The 15,876-nt window shown below is 50.0% G+C and overlaps 1 protein-coding gene across 1 annotated transcript in view; it reads left to right on the top strand.

The window, feature by feature from the left end:
* The first annotated feature begins 2,258 nt into the window (after positions 1-2,258).
* LOC143820921 (unconventional myosin-Ig-like) overlaps positions 2,259-15,876 on the top strand; it is a 37,208-nt gene continuing 23,590 nt past the window's right edge. Inside the window, exons 1-13 of the mRNA XM_077304334.1 lie at positions 2,259-3,122; positions 5,568-5,776; positions 7,113-7,206; positions 8,355-8,520; positions 9,211-9,264; positions 9,477-9,572; positions 9,873-9,989; positions 10,823-11,029; positions 11,835-11,980; positions 12,287-12,401; positions 13,077-13,247; positions 13,852-13,922; positions 15,615-15,689. Coding sequence (XP_077160449.1) covers positions 3,028-3,122; positions 5,568-5,776; positions 7,113-7,206; positions 8,355-8,520; positions 9,211-9,264; positions 9,477-9,572; positions 9,873-9,989; positions 10,823-11,029; positions 11,835-11,980; positions 12,287-12,401; positions 13,077-13,247; positions 13,852-13,922; positions 15,615-15,689 — 1,616 coding nt within the window. The 5' untranslated portion in view covers positions 2,259-3,027. The remainder of the gene's footprint in view (positions 3,123-5,567; positions 5,777-7,112; positions 7,207-8,354; positions 8,521-9,210; positions 9,265-9,476; positions 9,573-9,872; positions 9,990-10,822; positions 11,030-11,834; positions 11,981-12,286; positions 12,402-13,076; positions 13,248-13,851; positions 13,923-15,614; positions 15,690-15,876) is intronic.

Raw genomic sequence — 15,876 nt, 5'->3', positions numbered from 1 at the left:
GGGGCTTGTAGGCTCGCCCGTTTACTCTCTCTGACGAATACCTGACAGAAACGCCTGACTCTTGGAAAGGAAATGAGGTTGCCAACCACAAGCAGCAGACCGGAGGTGTCTCCTTCAGGTCTGGTGAATAAAAATTTCAACTCTGGCAGGCCTTGATAAACTTCATTCAACTATTTTATAAAAAGGAAAGAAGTAGAAACAAAGCATTGAATCATAAGTCTTACAGATATTATCTATTAAAAGATTCTAAGAAAAAGTCGCAGCATTCATGAAATTCTTCTGGTGGTCTTCTGTTCAAGCCCTTTGCTTCTCGCGTGGCTTTGAGTGGTTTCCAAGTTCATTAAAAACAGAAGTTTCCCCAGGTCTCGTACTAAGGAAACTCGTGAGAGTAAATCACAGGACTCCGTCTGGAGTTTCCAATCTTTTCTCTAAAGCTATTTCTGAGTAATGCAAAATGGCCGTCTCCCCTTGGCAGGATGTGACTCAGTTGTTCTGACCCAGAAGCTGCAGGGAATAGGAAGAGCATCATGGCTGATGTGGTCACCTTTGCAGCCATTGTATGAAGTGGCTATTTTACAAAAACCCTAGAGCAGATTTTGTGGGTGTTTGCAGGGAATATGTGGGCCCCTCTGCAGTAGTTGCCAGGCTCCCACGTTTAGTGAGCTCCCTGTTCAGAGCACTCCTCCCCCCTCGGTGTTAAGTGCCAGCAAATGGCTTCAATCGTATGACCTCCCCGAGGTCGTCTTGTTGGCAGCTAGCTGAGGCCTGGCAGACGAAGGGCTGGGACTTCCTTGGTTGAGTCACTCTCTTTCATAGAAGACTGCCCAGTTCTGCTTTCTTGTTCTCAGGACTGGCCAGCCACCTGTCACCCTACAGAGCTATTTCTAGCGGTGTGCTCAAAGGTGACTGCAGCATCTGCATGGTAAATATTTCTGCATAGTCGGGTCGCAGTCAGAAAATGTGAGCTTGATATGTTTCAGTGGGGAGGCCAGCAGAGTTGTGAAGTAATCTTTGGGCCACAACAGTAGACTTGGTGGAAAAGCTACGTCTTGCTAGCCTTGCAGAACTGTCTAAGGCCCTGCAGGGCTCTGCTCTTGTTAGGCAGAGCATTCCACCAGGCCTACGGGAGACATGGGAGGAGATATGCATTTAATCTCCAGTGTCCTGATCAGCTCAACCTTTCCTGTTCCTTAGAGCACACTTCCTACAGAAAAACAGATAAATAGACTGTTAGGACCCTGCCCTCTCTTTACTAAGTTGTTTCTCTTCTCAAAACGAAGCAGCTAATGCCCTGCTCCTCTCTGCCTATTTGAACTCCGCCAACAGAAAACTCTTATCACCATAATTTAGATAATTTTATGCTGCTTTATTATTTTCTCTGAATGTTGTGAACCGCCCTTGGCCTGCTTGCAGTGAGGGGTGGTGGTATACAAGCGGAATAAATAAGAGCAATAAGTTGGCTGTGATGTGACTCCAAAAAAGGAAAACCCTAAAACCAAGGAAGGCATTGGCGTCCTGAGGCTCGCTTGACTTTCCTTCACGGAGAGAGCTGAGGTACAGGAGTTGAATATGCACCATAAGGGTGGCTCGTCAGTGGACTACAATTCCCATGAGCCTCTGCTGCCATGGTACTGACGGGGGCTGAGCATGCGTAAGCCCGAGTCCAAGAGAGGGCGCTGTAGAGGCGTGGCATTCCTTATAAGGAAGAAAAGGCGCGCTTTCCCCAGAGCAGGAAGAAGCCCCCTCGCCTCAGGGGCGGAACTCCTTGCCATGAAAACTGCAGCTGCTCGCGTTTTCGGCGAAGACTTGCCAGTTAGCTGCCTCCTGGCGCCCTTCCTCTCGAGGATGCGCGGGGACCAGAGGCGGCCTCAGCCCTCCCCCGAAAGACGGGCCTGGCCTGCCCGAAGGCCACAGGCCCGGCTGCTTGCTGGGTTTATTGTTCCCTGCAGGGCAGGAGTGGCCACGCTGGCTGGCTCCCCAGAGGCCCATAGACTACAGTTCCCATGAACCCCTGCTGAGGCTGGCAGGGACTGAACTGGCGTTTCCTGCTGAGGTCTTTCACACACACCCCCCCCCCCCCCCGCCCACCTGGGACCTCCAGTGTGCCAAGCAGATGGTTTCCCACTGAGCCACAGCCCCTCCCCAAGTCTGAAATCTGCTTCCCGTCTAAGGCAGTGGCCCCCAACCTTTTTATCGCCGGGGACCATTCAACGCCTGAGGCCCGGTGGGGGGGAGGATAGTTTACTCCTCTACTCTCAACCACTGCCCTAACGCTCTCTGGTCGCTGTGGTAATGTTCAAACATCCCTTCAAAATAAGATACAGACACGCCACAACAATGAAGTGTGTTGTAAAGGGTTGGGGGGGGGGGGAGAAGGCGTCCTTCGGGGCCCACCTCCAATTAGTCGAAGGACCACATGTGGTCTGTGGCCCACAGGTTGGGGATCGCTAGTCTAAGGGGCCTCCCCCCAGTTCAAGTAGCTCTTATGCTGCACGAAGAAGGACCCCTTGTTGGAGCAGGATACTGGCAGGTTGGTTCAGGTGGGCAGCCGTGTCGGTCCGGAGCAGCAGAGCCAATTGTGAGTTCAAGGGCGCCTTGAAGACCAACCAAGTTGAATTCTGGGTTGAGGCTTCCATGTGCAGGCATACTGCTACAGGTACCTCCAGTGACACGGGATTCAACACTGCCCCTGCATGCAAGTTGGTTGGATTCGCCTCCTATAATTTCTTCCCCTCTAAATCTCAAAGCCCCCTGTCTCTGAATGAAGCAGCCAGGTACATGCGCGGCATAGAAGTTCTGAAGGCTCTTCTCTGCCAAGCGGAGATGACATCCCAGCAACAGGAACTGTGAGCGGCTGAGAAGTCTTTGCTGACCGCAGAACCCCACCCACTTGCCCGTGAAGGAGCCTCAAGGCAGGAAACTCTGCCCAGCAGCCGTCATTCGCAGAGTTGAGTCATTTGCTCTTGCTCTGTGTGCCGGTGTGACCCAGCTCAGCTCCAAAGAGTAGGTCTGGGTAGCTGGGGCAAGATGGCTGAACAGGAGAGCTTGGAGTTCGGGAAGGCAGATTTTGTCCTCTTGGACCAGGTGACGATGGAGGACTTCATGGAGAACCTGAAACTGAGGTACTGACCAGATCCTAGGAAGTGAGAGGGGAGGGAAAAAGTGGAAGTGTGATTGTTACACTGGGTGCCAAGACTTGTGGCATTTGGTCCCTCTGGATGATAGAACAAATCCCTCCTGCTGGTTCAGACCAAGGGGAGTCCATCTCATCCAGCCTCCTTTTCTCATTTGTGGCCAGTCAGACTTTTCAGGGCATCCCCTTAGCATTGCAGAGGCTCTGCCGACCCCGACATCTGATAATCCAAATGACACTTTCTCTGAACATGGAGCTGTTGATTTATTTTTACATTTCTGAATCTTTTCAGACCACACCTGCCCCTCAAACATGAAGCCATCTTTGTGATTAACAGCTAAAATATTGATAGGTGAGAGCTCCATCCAATCCAACCCCATATATAAAGCCCTCTAAACTGTGGCCAGCATTGCACCTTGTTGAAGTGAACTCCATGTGCTAATTGTGTGTCGCATGAATAACCGTTTCTTTTGGTCAGTTCTGTTTGGAACACCCATTCCCCTTCCTCCTACTTTTTAAAACACTGGTTAACCCAGGTCTGTTGCAGGCTGCTTTTACACAACCTGTTGCTCTTCCATGCAGCAGGCCTTGGCCTCTATGCCCTGTTGTTGGGCTTCCAGAGGAACTGGTGAGATGGCCACTGTGTGAGATGGGATGCTGGACCTGCACTGCTGTGACCCAGTAGGGCTCTTCTGATGTTCTTATCAGGGGAAGGCCTAGGTCCCTATGCCATGTTGTGGGTCCTCCATGGGAACAGGCTGCCCACAGGAGGCTGGACCAGATGGAGCTTCACTGGTCTGATCCAGTAGGGCTCTTCTTGTGTTCTTCTTAGGGTCAATACTTCCTGTTGCTGGCCTTCCAGAGGAAATGGTGTGAAAAGGGATGCTAGACTAGTTGAACCCTCACTGGCTTGGTCCAGAGGGCTCTTCTTTTGTTTTTAGAAACTCACCTGTGTGATGTGCCTATTCACATTTTTAGGGCTATTCCTAAAAGGGGTAACAGGTGAACTGTTGTTGTACTCAGCTGCATCTGCCGGAGTCTTGTCTATTCACTCTGTGGCAGGCCTCCTTTGTGCCAGGGCAGTGAAGTTAAATTAAGGTCAGTGCTTGGCCCAGAGATCTGGCCTTAGTGCTTCGCGTCTTCCTCATCTTGGTGTGCTTGTTGAGAGAGTTTCCTGCCAGTGCCTTCCCCCGCTTACAGGAAGGTCCTCATTTCTCAACCTCAGAACAGCGTCTTGCTCATGCCAACAATGAGAAGAGGCTGTTCTACAGACCACCCTGGTGGTTAAAGGGATGGTGAGGGCAGTATGGAGGCCAGGGGCACATTCTGGTCCCCCCACACATGACATTTCTCAAGGATATCACTGTCTTCCTCTGGCTCTCCAGGGTCTTGGGCAGAGACAAGTCATTCACGCTCCCTACTCTCAGATCTTTGTATCAGAGGGGAGGGAGTCATGTTGGTCTGCAGTGAAAGATTTAGAATAGAGTCCAGGAGTGCCTGAGAGACCAAAAAGAGTTTCAGGATATAAGCTTTCTTAATGTATCTGAGAAAAGGAGCTTTGATTCTTGAATGCTCATACCCTGAAAATTTCATTGGTCTTTAAGGTACTCTGCTCTAGTTCTGCCTCACTCGGAGGACTGTGTTCAGTTTTGGGCACCAAAGTTGAAGATGGATGTAGATAAACTGGAGCGTGTCCAGAGGAGGGCAACAAAGATGGTGAGGGGTTTGGAGACCAAGACATGAGAAAAGGTTGGGGGGAGCTTGATCTGTTTAGCTTGGAGAGGAGATGACTGAGAGGGGATCTGATTTATTGTGAACCGCCGTGAGACCTTTTGGCGAACGGCGATATATAAATCCAATTATAAATATAAATAAATAACCATCTTCAAGTATTTAAAAGGCTACCATGTAGGATGGAGCAGAGTTGTTCTCGCTTGCCCTGGAGGGATGGACCAAAACCCATGGGATGAAATGAATGCAAAAGAAATTCCATCTAAACATCCGGAAGAAATTCCTGACAGAATGGTTTCTCAGTGGAACAGGGGAAGGGGAACTATTGGAAGCAGGGGGACATCCCTAACCTTGCTGTGCTAGCTAGCTGTAAGATCATATATATCCCAAAGCGGGTTATTATTGACAGTATTAGAATCCTAGAATCAGAGTTGGAAGGAATCTTAAGGGTCATCTAGTCTTGCAAAATGCAGGAAATTCACAACTGTTGATGCTACTGATTTATTTAATTGCATTTTTGTTTTTTGCCTTGAGGAACACTTCAAGCAGATCTTCCATGAGGTAGCAGGTGCATTTTTAGAACAAATGAATGCCAGAACAGCAATTTTTTGAGTGTGCAAAGAATAACCCCAGTGTGTGGCCACCCATAGTCTGACCATGTAAGCTTGTCCTGCCTAACCCTTGTTTCTTTGATTCTGATTAGGTTTGAGAAGGGGAAGATTTACACCTATATTGGAGAGGTGGTGGTCTCTGTGAACCCCTACAGGCCAATGGATCTCTACAGCAAGGACATGATCGAACAGTACAGGGGCCGAGAGCTGTACGAGAGGCCACCCCATCTCTTCGCCGTGGCTGATGCAGCCTACAAAACTATGAAACGGAGAGCCAAAGATACCTGCATTGTCATCTCAGGTATGGGATAGCTCTGGACTTCTTTCTCCTGGTCCCATCAGCCAACTTGGTGTAGTGGTTTGATTCCCTGCTCCTTCCCCACATACCACCAGCTGGGTGACCTTGGGCTCGCCACGGCCCTGATAAAGTTGTTCTTACCGAGCAGTGATATCAGGGCTCTCTCAGCCTCACCTACCTCACAGGGTGTCTTTTGTGGGGAAAGGAAAGGGAAGGCGATTGTAAGCCGCTTTGAGCCTCCTTTGGGTAGAGAAAAGCGGCATCTAAGGACCAACTCTTCTTCTTCTTCTATTGGATGGTCCAGATGTGCCCTTCTTTTTGGTGGGTTTGGTGTCAGGCAATGGCCAACCACCTCTGAATGTCTCTTGCCTTGACCTGTTTAGCCTGGGCTAGCCCAATCTTGCCAGATCTCGGAAGCTAAGCAAGGTCAAGCCTGGTTAGTATTTGGATGGGAGAGATTAGCTGTGGGTCTGGGAGCTTTTCAGGTCCCACCAGCAGAATGGCAACCTGAGTCCCAAAGCAGTTTGGGATTTTAAAGGTCTAGGAGAAAACAAAGATGAAAGTCCCCAGAAGGGCAGTCAGTCCTTTAGGGATAGGGCTGCCACCCTTCAGGTAGGGCCTGGAGATCTCCCATAATTGCAGCTGATTTTCAGACTACGCACCTCAGTTCCCCTGGAGAAAATGGCTGCTTTGGAGGGTGGAGGGTGTGCTAATAGATCCTCCCCCCCCCCCCCAGCCTAACATTGCCCCTCCCAGGCTTCACCCTCTGTGTCTCTGGCTATTTCCTAATTAGGCAATGGCACCCCTACTCGGGGACCTAGCTAAGCTCCAGTAGCCCACATAGGACCAGTTAGAGCCAGTCCACTCTGACATATACAAAACCGATCCCTCCATTACAGAGCCTGAGTCCAGGTGCACCTTTAAGACCAGTTAAGTTTTAATCAAGCTGTAAGCAGACTATGAAAGGGGAGTTACCAGTCCATACTTACAGGTTGTGGATAAATTAGCAGTAAATTAGTAAACAGCATAATGAAGCTATTTAACAGAGTCAGATATCAAACAAGAATAAGAAGTTTGGCATATAAGGTTACTGCTTGTTTGGGCTCAATTCTAGGGCAAGGCCATAGTGAAGGAATTAAATCTGTCAAAATTGGGGATAGATGGGTGGATGCAATCAATGGACACCATGGACCCAGGTAATGCTCCTTTCATTATGCCTGTGTGTTTGTGTGTGCCCCTGGACAGACTTCATTGTGCTCCTTCAGACCAGTCTGGCTACCTACCCCAATCTGGTCTCTCCCCAATCTTACCTCTTTCGCCACCTTTGCCTGTCTTTCAGGGGAGAGTGGCGCAGGAAAGACGGAAGCCAGCAAGTATATCATGCAGTACATTGCAGCCATTACGAACCCCACCCAGAGAGCAGAGGTGGAAAGGTAAGTGGTTCAAGAGATTGGGCTTCTGAGCGGCATTCAGCCTCCATGACGACTGAGACAGTCCACCTCCAAGTAGAGGTCATCCCTGAAGAGGTGCCACTGTCTTGCCTTAGTCAGGCAAATGGCCCCAGGTGAGAAAGACTTTTGGTCTTGCACGGTAAGGATGCCAGCCTCCCGTTGTGATTTGGGGATCCCCTGGAATTACCGCTCATCTCCAGACTGCAGAGAGCAGTTCCCATAGAGAAAGCAGATGCTTTGGAGCAGGCCTCTGTGACATTGTACCCCACTAAAGTTCTTGTCCTCCCCAGACTCCATGTGGTGCCTGTGGGTTCTGTGGTGCCTGCCAGTCCTTCCTATGACACCTATCAAAGGAAAGGATTTCCCAAGCTGCAAGCTGGGGACAGAAGTATTGCATTGACTCCACCTCATGTTGCAGGCATTTTAGAATTTATTATATTTAAATTAAATTAGTATATATAAATTATAATTCCTGAATAGAAAAAGTCATATCACAGAACAATGGTAGCAAGTCTACAGAAAAGCCTCTATAAAATGTTTTGAAATATCTAAAAATATGTCCACGCACAATTCTCATGTATATGCGATGTATTCAAATATCTGAGGGATCCTCAGATTACTGGAGGTGGGCATTTGCCTCTCCAGTGTTGTAATACATATCTTTTATTAATAGTAAGGTCACAGGGGGTCTTTGAGAGCCCTTTGGGAAGTGAAAAGCAACTTTTCTTCTCAAAATTCCATTGGTGCCTGCAGGCTAAAAAATGCCTGAGGACTCCTGGCTTAGCCTTTTGACATCCCTGGGCTCTGTAGGTACAATGTTCTAGGAAGATGGTAGATCTTTTGTTTCACTGTAACCAGGATCATTTGTACAATGAAGCCCTGAAGAGCTCTGTGCTTGGGGCTTGATGACCCATTTCCCAGCACTTGTCCTTCTTGCCCAGGATGAACTTGCACCTGGTCTTCAGTTCCTAGACAAACGGTACTCAGTCCCAACATTTTGAGTGTGAATTCTAGGGCAGGGAGGCATTTCCCCACACTCGGTAAAGCAAGCACCAGGCTACTTCGCAAAGAGCTGGAAGGGACCGCCGCCACTTGGGTGTATGTTGTATAAAAACTTTGTCTCCCCTCAGGGTAAAGAACATTTTGCTCAAGTCCAACTGTGTCCTTGAGGCCTTTGGCAATGCAAAGACTAACCGGAATGACAACTCCAGCCGCTTTGGGAAATACATGGACATCAACTTTGACTTCAAAGGGGACCCTACCGGGGGCCACATCAACAATTACCTCCTGGAGAAGGTACAGAGAAGCCAACGTGGGCAGGCCTTTTGCCTTCTTGCAGGACTAGTGCCCTGGCGGGTTATTGGTGCCCAGGAAGAAGTAATCCCCAGAGCTCCTGGCAGTGTTCCCCAGCCTGAATAGTTTGGTCAGCTGTTGGAAGCTAAGCAAGATCAACCCTGGCTAGCCCTTGGATGGGAGACCTCCAAGAAACACGAGGGTTGTGATGTGGGGGCGGGTAATGGCAGACTGGCTAGCCACAGCCAGCAGGCCGGGACAGTGAAGGAAGATCAGTTGGGGTCCCCCTGATGTTAAGTGCCAAATGCTATCTATGATTTTGTCTCTCCTTTTTCTTCCCTCTTGGAGAAGGTGGGGGGAGGGGCTGAGGGCTCCTCCATTCTTTTTGATATTGTCATTATGCTGTGATTGTCTATTTTAATGGGTTTTTTAGTTGGCCTTTTGTAAACTGCCACGAGCCTCTTGAGAGTGGCAGTGCATAAATTAAGCATAATAATAACAATAATAATAATAATAATTAATAATAAATAAATAATTTATTGTATTGTATTGTTTGGACTTCGTGAGCCAGTCTCTGGAAGGGCAGCATATAAAATTCTAAATAATAGCCAGGTTGCCTGTCTTGTAGAATTCTACTTTTTTTTCCCCCTTTGGTGAAACTGCTGCATGGCTCTCTGTCTTGATTCTCTGCAGTCTCGTATTCTCCAACAGCAGCCAGGTGAGAGGAACTTCCACGCCTTCTATCAGGTGAGTTGACCTCCAGACACTCAGTGGTCTGTTCCCTTGGAGAAAATGACTATTTTGAAGAGTGGATTCCATGGCATTACGGCCCAATTGCTGCCCTTCCCACGCTCCCCCCCCCCCCAATCTGAGTTAGGCACTGTACTCCTGCCTCTGAAATCACTTTTTAAATACCACCCAAAGTTCGGGTTCCCCATTCACCTGCTTGTTTCCCACAGTTGCTCCATGGGGCGCCGGATGTATTATTGGACTCGCTCCACCTCAGCCGAGATCCTGAAGCCTACAGGTTCACCAAAGAGGGAGCCAGAAATAATGTGAGTTCCATGTGGCTTCAACAATATAATGCTCCTGCTCTCCTCCAGCTTTCCCCAAGCCGATCAAATAACCGGGAAGAATTATACCTCATGGGCTTGTGTGGCCCTTCAGTGACATGGGTCCAAACCCTCCCCCTTCACCTGTATCCCGGCACTGCATAAGAGCCTAAAGACAGAAAGCGTTTCCCCCCCCCCCCTTAGAAATCTGGTTCACACAAGCAGCTTTGGACACAAATGGAGCCGAGAGGCTGTTCAGATGGAGCCAGACTCCTAATTCTTCTGCATTGTCTGTCTCTCTAGTGCTTTGGCAGTGATCAAGCCAACTACAAGGCAGTCCAGGAGGCCATGAAGGTGATTGGCTTCAGCCCGGAAGAGATGGACTCAGTCTACAAGATCTTGGCGGCCATCTTGCACTTGGTAAAAAACAACAGCAACTTGTGCCTGAGGGGGGAGGAGAAGGGGGGACCCTCAGCCCTGTTTGCAGAGCTTAAATATGCAAAGGAGGAGCTACGCACCAAGTTTTGGTCAGGGGCTTGTCAGCCAACTTCAAACTGGCCCTTGCTCCTATTGGCACACTTCCTCCAAGAAGCCCTTCTTCTGCACCTCCATAATCTCTGCTTTTTAAATCATCTGATTTTTTCCAAAGTACAGCAAAGGTTCCACGGATATTAAGGAGTGCCAAAACTGGCATGCAGGCAGGAAACGCCTGTGAAAATGGCCACCATTTGGGGGGCAATCTTGTCTTTGAATTGGGAAGAGGCTGTAGCTCAGTGGCAAAGCATTTGCTTTGCAGGCAGAAGGTCCAAGGTTCAATCCCTGGGCTCTCCAGTTAAAAGGACCAGGTAGGAAGTGATGGGAAAGACCTTTCTCTGCCGCAGACCCTGGAGCTGCTGTCAGTCTGAGCAGACGAGACTGGCTTTGGTGGGCCACAGGAGGCTTGTGGGGGGTCTGAATCAGTACAAGGCAGCTTCATATGTTCGTATCTTACGCTTTTTGGGATGGGCCATGGCTCAGTTACAAGGGCCTCTGCTTGGCAAGCAGAAGGTCCCCAGTTCAATTCCTGGTATCTCTAATTTAAAGGATCAGGCAGGAGATGACAGGAAAGTCTTCTGCCTGGGACCATTGAGAGCTGCTGCCAGTCTGAGCAGATCATGCTGACCAGACATCTGATTCAGTATAAAGCAGCTTCATGTGGCCAACTTTAACCTGCTGCTGCCTGCCAATGCCTTTCCTCTCCTTGGCTTTCCCAGGGCAACATGCATTTCATCACTGTGGAGGACGCCATGAAGGTTGGGAATGAGGAGCTGATTTCCTGCCTTGCAGAGCTGACCTCGACGGAAGCAGAGCATCTCCAGCAGGCACTCCTGCACCGGACGGTGGCTGCTGGGGGTGGGGAGGTGATCCAGAAAGCTCACAGCAATGATGAGGCCAGCTACTCAAGGGATGCCTGTGCCAAGGTACCATGCAGCAAGGCCCCCTTCTCCACTCGTCTGAAGCCCTTGGACTTCTGGGTGGGAAAGCAAAATTACATTTCTTAACAAGGGCTGCCAGCCTCCAGGTGGGAGTTGGGGACCTCCTGGAATTACAGCTCATCTCCAGGCAACAGGGGTCCATTTCCCCTGGAAGAAAGCACTTGCTTTGGAGGGTGGACTCCATGGCTTTGTGCAGTGGGTAACCCACCCAGCTGCATGTGCAGGAGGACGAGGGAACCAAACCCAGTTCTCCAGACTAGAAGCCCCCACTCTTAACTATGACACCAAGCAGGCTTTCTAAAGGTGGGGTGAGGGGAGAAGAGACTTGGCCCTGATGAAGTGAACACCCAAGAAGCTGCCTGATACCATTTTCCTTGACTCCTCAGGAGGGGGAAATGGTTGCAACCATGTGATCTTCCACAGGGGAGACTGAGCTGAGGACATGGCCATGCTCACTCCCCCTTCCCGCTAGTTGCTCGTCATGGGGAGGGGGCATCCAGGAAGTGGTCGTGCAGAGACATGGCTGGTCTCCCTCCCCAGATGTTCCAGGAACGCGTGGGCTGTCTTCTGTCTTTTGTGTCTCATTGACAGAAATGTTTGTTTCGTGGTGCAAGCACAACTGCTGCTTGCTCGGGTCCCTTACCCACCTCCTCAAGGCAACCTAACAATACCTTGTAACATCACACATCTATGTTAAAGAAAGTCCTAAAGGTGCATCTTGTTGTCAGTGCAGCATTGGCACGTTTGAAAAGTCAGCCAAGTGAAAACTAGAACCCGATTTCCTTTACAGGCCTTCTACGAGCGCCTTTTTTGCTGGATCGTGGCCCAAATCAATGAAGTCATTGAGGTGAAGAACTACAATGCCCAACTCCACGGCAAGAATACAGTGATTGGTGTCCTGGACATCTACGGCTTTGAAATCTTTGACACCAACAGGTAAACTTGGTGCATGGGGGGCCCTCACAGGGTGTCTGTGGTGGGGAGAGGAAGGGAAGCCAATAGTAAGCCTCTTTAAAACTCCTTCAGGCAGTGAAAAGTGGGAGAGAAAAACCAACTTTTCTTCACCTTCTTCTTGGATGCCTTTTGATGGTTGCAGAGCCTTGCTGACTCTCAAACCAGTTGTCCCTCCACATCCAGTCCTGCTTCTGTGGGGTGGGGGCAGGAGGGCTGCTTGGATCCCCAATGGGGCATTTGCTTTCCTTGAGCTGCCTCCAGAGTCACCGCTGTACCTCGTCTTTCCAGCTTCGAGCAGTTCTGCATCAACTATTGCAATGAGAAGCTGCAGCAGCTCTTCATCGAGCTGATCTTGCGACAGGAGCAGGCGGAGTACCAGCGCGAGGGCATCGAGTGGCAACACGTAAGTTGCAGGCCCTGGCAAGGGGTGGGGCAGTGTCTGGGATGGGGGAGGGAGGAGGGAGCTCAGCGTGGCATTTGCCCCCCCTGCCAGGGCCCAGTGGAGCAGAGAGCCCGTCCTCTAGCCTAGGTGCTGGCGGAGGGGGAAGGAGACCAGGCCCCTGGCCTCTTTGCTGTCACCCTTACAGGCCCTATTCCTAGGCCTTTGATGCAGCGACCTCCAACTTTTTGGAGCAGCCACAAAACGGATCTTTGTGTTTGGGGGGTGGCTGCTGACATGCGACATTTTTAGACTATCTGCACCCCCAATCAAATCTCCAATGGCCAGTCAGAGAACCTTGCTGAGCAAAAGCCTCACCCACTTTCTAAAAACACTTGGTGGGCACCAGGAATGGAGTGAGCGGGAACATAGTGCCCACGGGCGCCATGTTGGAGAGCCCTGCTTTTAAGAGTTTGTGGTGGAAGTCTTTTCCATTGGTTGATCCTCACCGCCTCGAGAGCCCTTTAAGGACCCCTGGCTGCAAACCCAAACCTGGTCTCAGTGCATCCCTCATGAACAATCCTCAAGTGCCATTTTGCCCACATCCCCACCATTCCCAGGATAATGCTTCTAAGAAGGGCTGCTCTGGGTTTCCCTCTGTGTTATGCTACCGGCTAACTCCTAGCCTGTCCTTGGCAGATCGAGTACTTCAACAACCAAATCATTGTGGACCTAGTAGAAGAGCCGCACAAGGGGATCATCGCCATTCTGGACGAGGCCTGTCTGACCGCTGGGAAGGTGACCGACACCCTCTTCCTGGAGTCCTTGGACAGCCGCCTGGGCAAGCACCCCCATTATGCCAGCAGGAAGGTGAGGGAAGGGGCTTTGTTTCATCAGTAACCTTTGGATCCTGCCTATCAGCCCATACAAGATTGACCCTTTCTAACCTACGGTACCTGATAAAGTAGCATTTTAACCATTTAAATCAATCTCCCCTCCACTCACATTGTAGTCCATGAATATCTGGAGGACCACAGGTTGACTACCCCTGCCATAGAGCCCATTTTCTGTGGGGAAAATGATTTTTGTGTTCTGGAGATGAGGTGTAATTCCAGGGCATCCCCAGGTTCCCCCTGGAGGTTGGCATCCCTACTCCTCAGCTAACCTCAAAAAGCAGGGCCCTCACAAATGGCTGTCCTGGTCGGATGGGTTCATCACAGAGTCAGTGGTCCTTCAGAGAAAGAGCTGTTCCAAAACGGAACCAACGGCCTCTCAGCAGCAAAAGGGGTTAAGATTCTGGCCCTGGATAGTGACATTTCCAGAGCGACTCTCTCTGGTGTTCGGGAATCTTCCGTGTGGCTCTTTGGCATGCCGTTGTGTCCCCCCCCCCCACTTGTTTCAGGGAAGCAAGCAAGGCTGAGGCTGAGGGGGCCGGTGACCAACCAGCGGTCTGTGTCTGCTTGTGCATTCCCAGGTCAATCCCACAGACAAGTCGATGGAGTTTGGACGGAACTTTCGGATCAAGCACTACGCGGGAGATGTTACGTATGTTGCAGTGTGGCTTCTGTCTCCTGGGCACTGAATCGCCAATGCTGGACTTCACGGACTAGGGCTAACACTGTAACTTCGGGAAGAAGCAGCTGCGGGGAGTGTAGGCGTTGGGGATGCGGGACTTGTTGTGCGTTTACGTTACTCTACTTTTCCTTTTCCACCCCAGTGTCACACTGAAAGCAGAACTTTTCCTTGTCCTTCATGGTTCTTGCTTATGTGTTTGATGACTTATTTTAATAAAGGTAAAGGTATCCCCTGTGCAAGCACCGGGTCATGTCTGACCCTTGGGGTGACGCCCTCTAGCGTTTTCATGGCAGACTCAGTACGGGGTGATTTGCCAGTGCCTTCCCCAGTCATTACAGTTTACCCCCCAGCAAGCTGAGTACTCATTTTACTGACCTCGGAAGGATGGAAGGCTGAGTCAACCTTGAGCCGGCTGCTGGGATTGAACTCCCAACCTCACGGGCAGAGCTTTCAGACAACATTTCTGCTGCCTTACCACTCTGCGCCACAAGAGGCTCATAATAATAATATTTTAATAATAGCCATTAAAAGTGGAATGTGCTCCTAGGGCCAGATTTCTCGCTGGCCTACTAGTTGGGCGAAATTATAAATCCGACCAGGAAAAATTGGTGTTCTTGCTATCAGATCCTAATTCATTTGTCTCTAACAGAGAGTCATTATTTACCCCTGCAGCTAAGAAAACAAGGGCCAAAGTGGTCCTGCAGAGAGCAAATACTTGGAATAACTGTGGGTTAGGTGGATGGATGTAATCTAGAAATGTTCTGATGGTTCTTATGGTGATTAGTTGCTCATTCTTCTATTTACTATTTTATTACTGATTTGAAATGTTTAAAATCTTTTTACATTGACTTGACTTGACAGGGTGTGACTGACCCTAAGTCACCCTGTAAGTTCCTACAACAGAGTAGGGATTTGAACCCCAAAGACTCCCAGAGCCTAATCCAACACTCTGACCACTGCGCCACTCCAGGCCCTTCCAAGCAGCTATTTTGAAGCTTCTCAGACTCCCATCGGGGAGCGTTCCTTTGCGGGAGAGAGCTCCGTGATCTTGCAGCAGCCAAGAAAAACTATGCATGAATTTGGCTCATGGGTGACATTAGCCACAGTGCCTTTTGGACATGGGCTCAAAAGCAGTACTGAATCTTCGGGGTGTGTGTGTGTGTGCTGTGGCTCAGTAGAAGTACCTCTGTTTGGCATATGAGAGGGTCCCAGGTTCAATTCCTCACTTTGCCGGTGATGTGAAAGATCCCCTACCTGACCTTGATGGACCATTGAGTAGAAGGCAGATTCGTATGAAGAGCCTCTGCTTGGCATGCAGAAGGCCCCGGGTTCAATCTCTTGGCAGTTAAAAAGAACCAGGCAGTTGATGATGGGAAAGACCAATGCCTGGGACCCTGGAGAGCCACTAATGGTCTGAGTAGATGAGACTGACCTTGATCGACCAAGGTCTGATTCAGTAGAAGGCAGTTTCATGTGAGGGATCAGTGGTTCAGTGGAAGAGCCTATGCTTGGCATGCAGAAGTCCCCAGCAGTATCTCTTAAACAGGACCAGGCAGAAGGTGATGGGAGCGCTGCATGGCACCTTTGGCCAGCCTGAACCCAAGTCAGACATCCTTGATGGACCAAGGATCTTATTAAAGCGGCTTCCTGTGTGTCTTTCAGGTATTCCGTGGAGGGGTTTCTCGACAAGAACAAGGACACCCTTTTCCAGGACTTCAAGCGGCTGATGTATAACAGGTATGCAAGCTGGACGGGGCATACCAGCCCTGGAGCACCTGCTTTGCATGCAGAAGACTCCGGGTTTGATCCCTGACGGTCTCTAGTGAAAGGTCTCTGGCAGGAACAGGATGAAGGAAAATCCCTTCTCTGCCTGACCCCTTGGAGAGCTGCCTCTAGCCCCAGGCAACAGTGCTGAATTCAGTGG

Source organism: Paroedura picta, chromosome 11 (assembly GCF_049243985.1).
Source record: "Paroedura picta isolate Pp20150507F chromosome 11, Ppicta_v3.0, whole genome shotgun sequence".
Classification (NCBI taxonomy): domain Eukaryota; kingdom Metazoa; phylum Chordata; class Lepidosauria; order Squamata; family Gekkonidae; genus Paroedura; species Paroedura picta.
The sequence above is the reverse complement of the archived record's forward strand: the minus strand, read 5'-3'. Positions and strand labels throughout refer to the sequence as shown.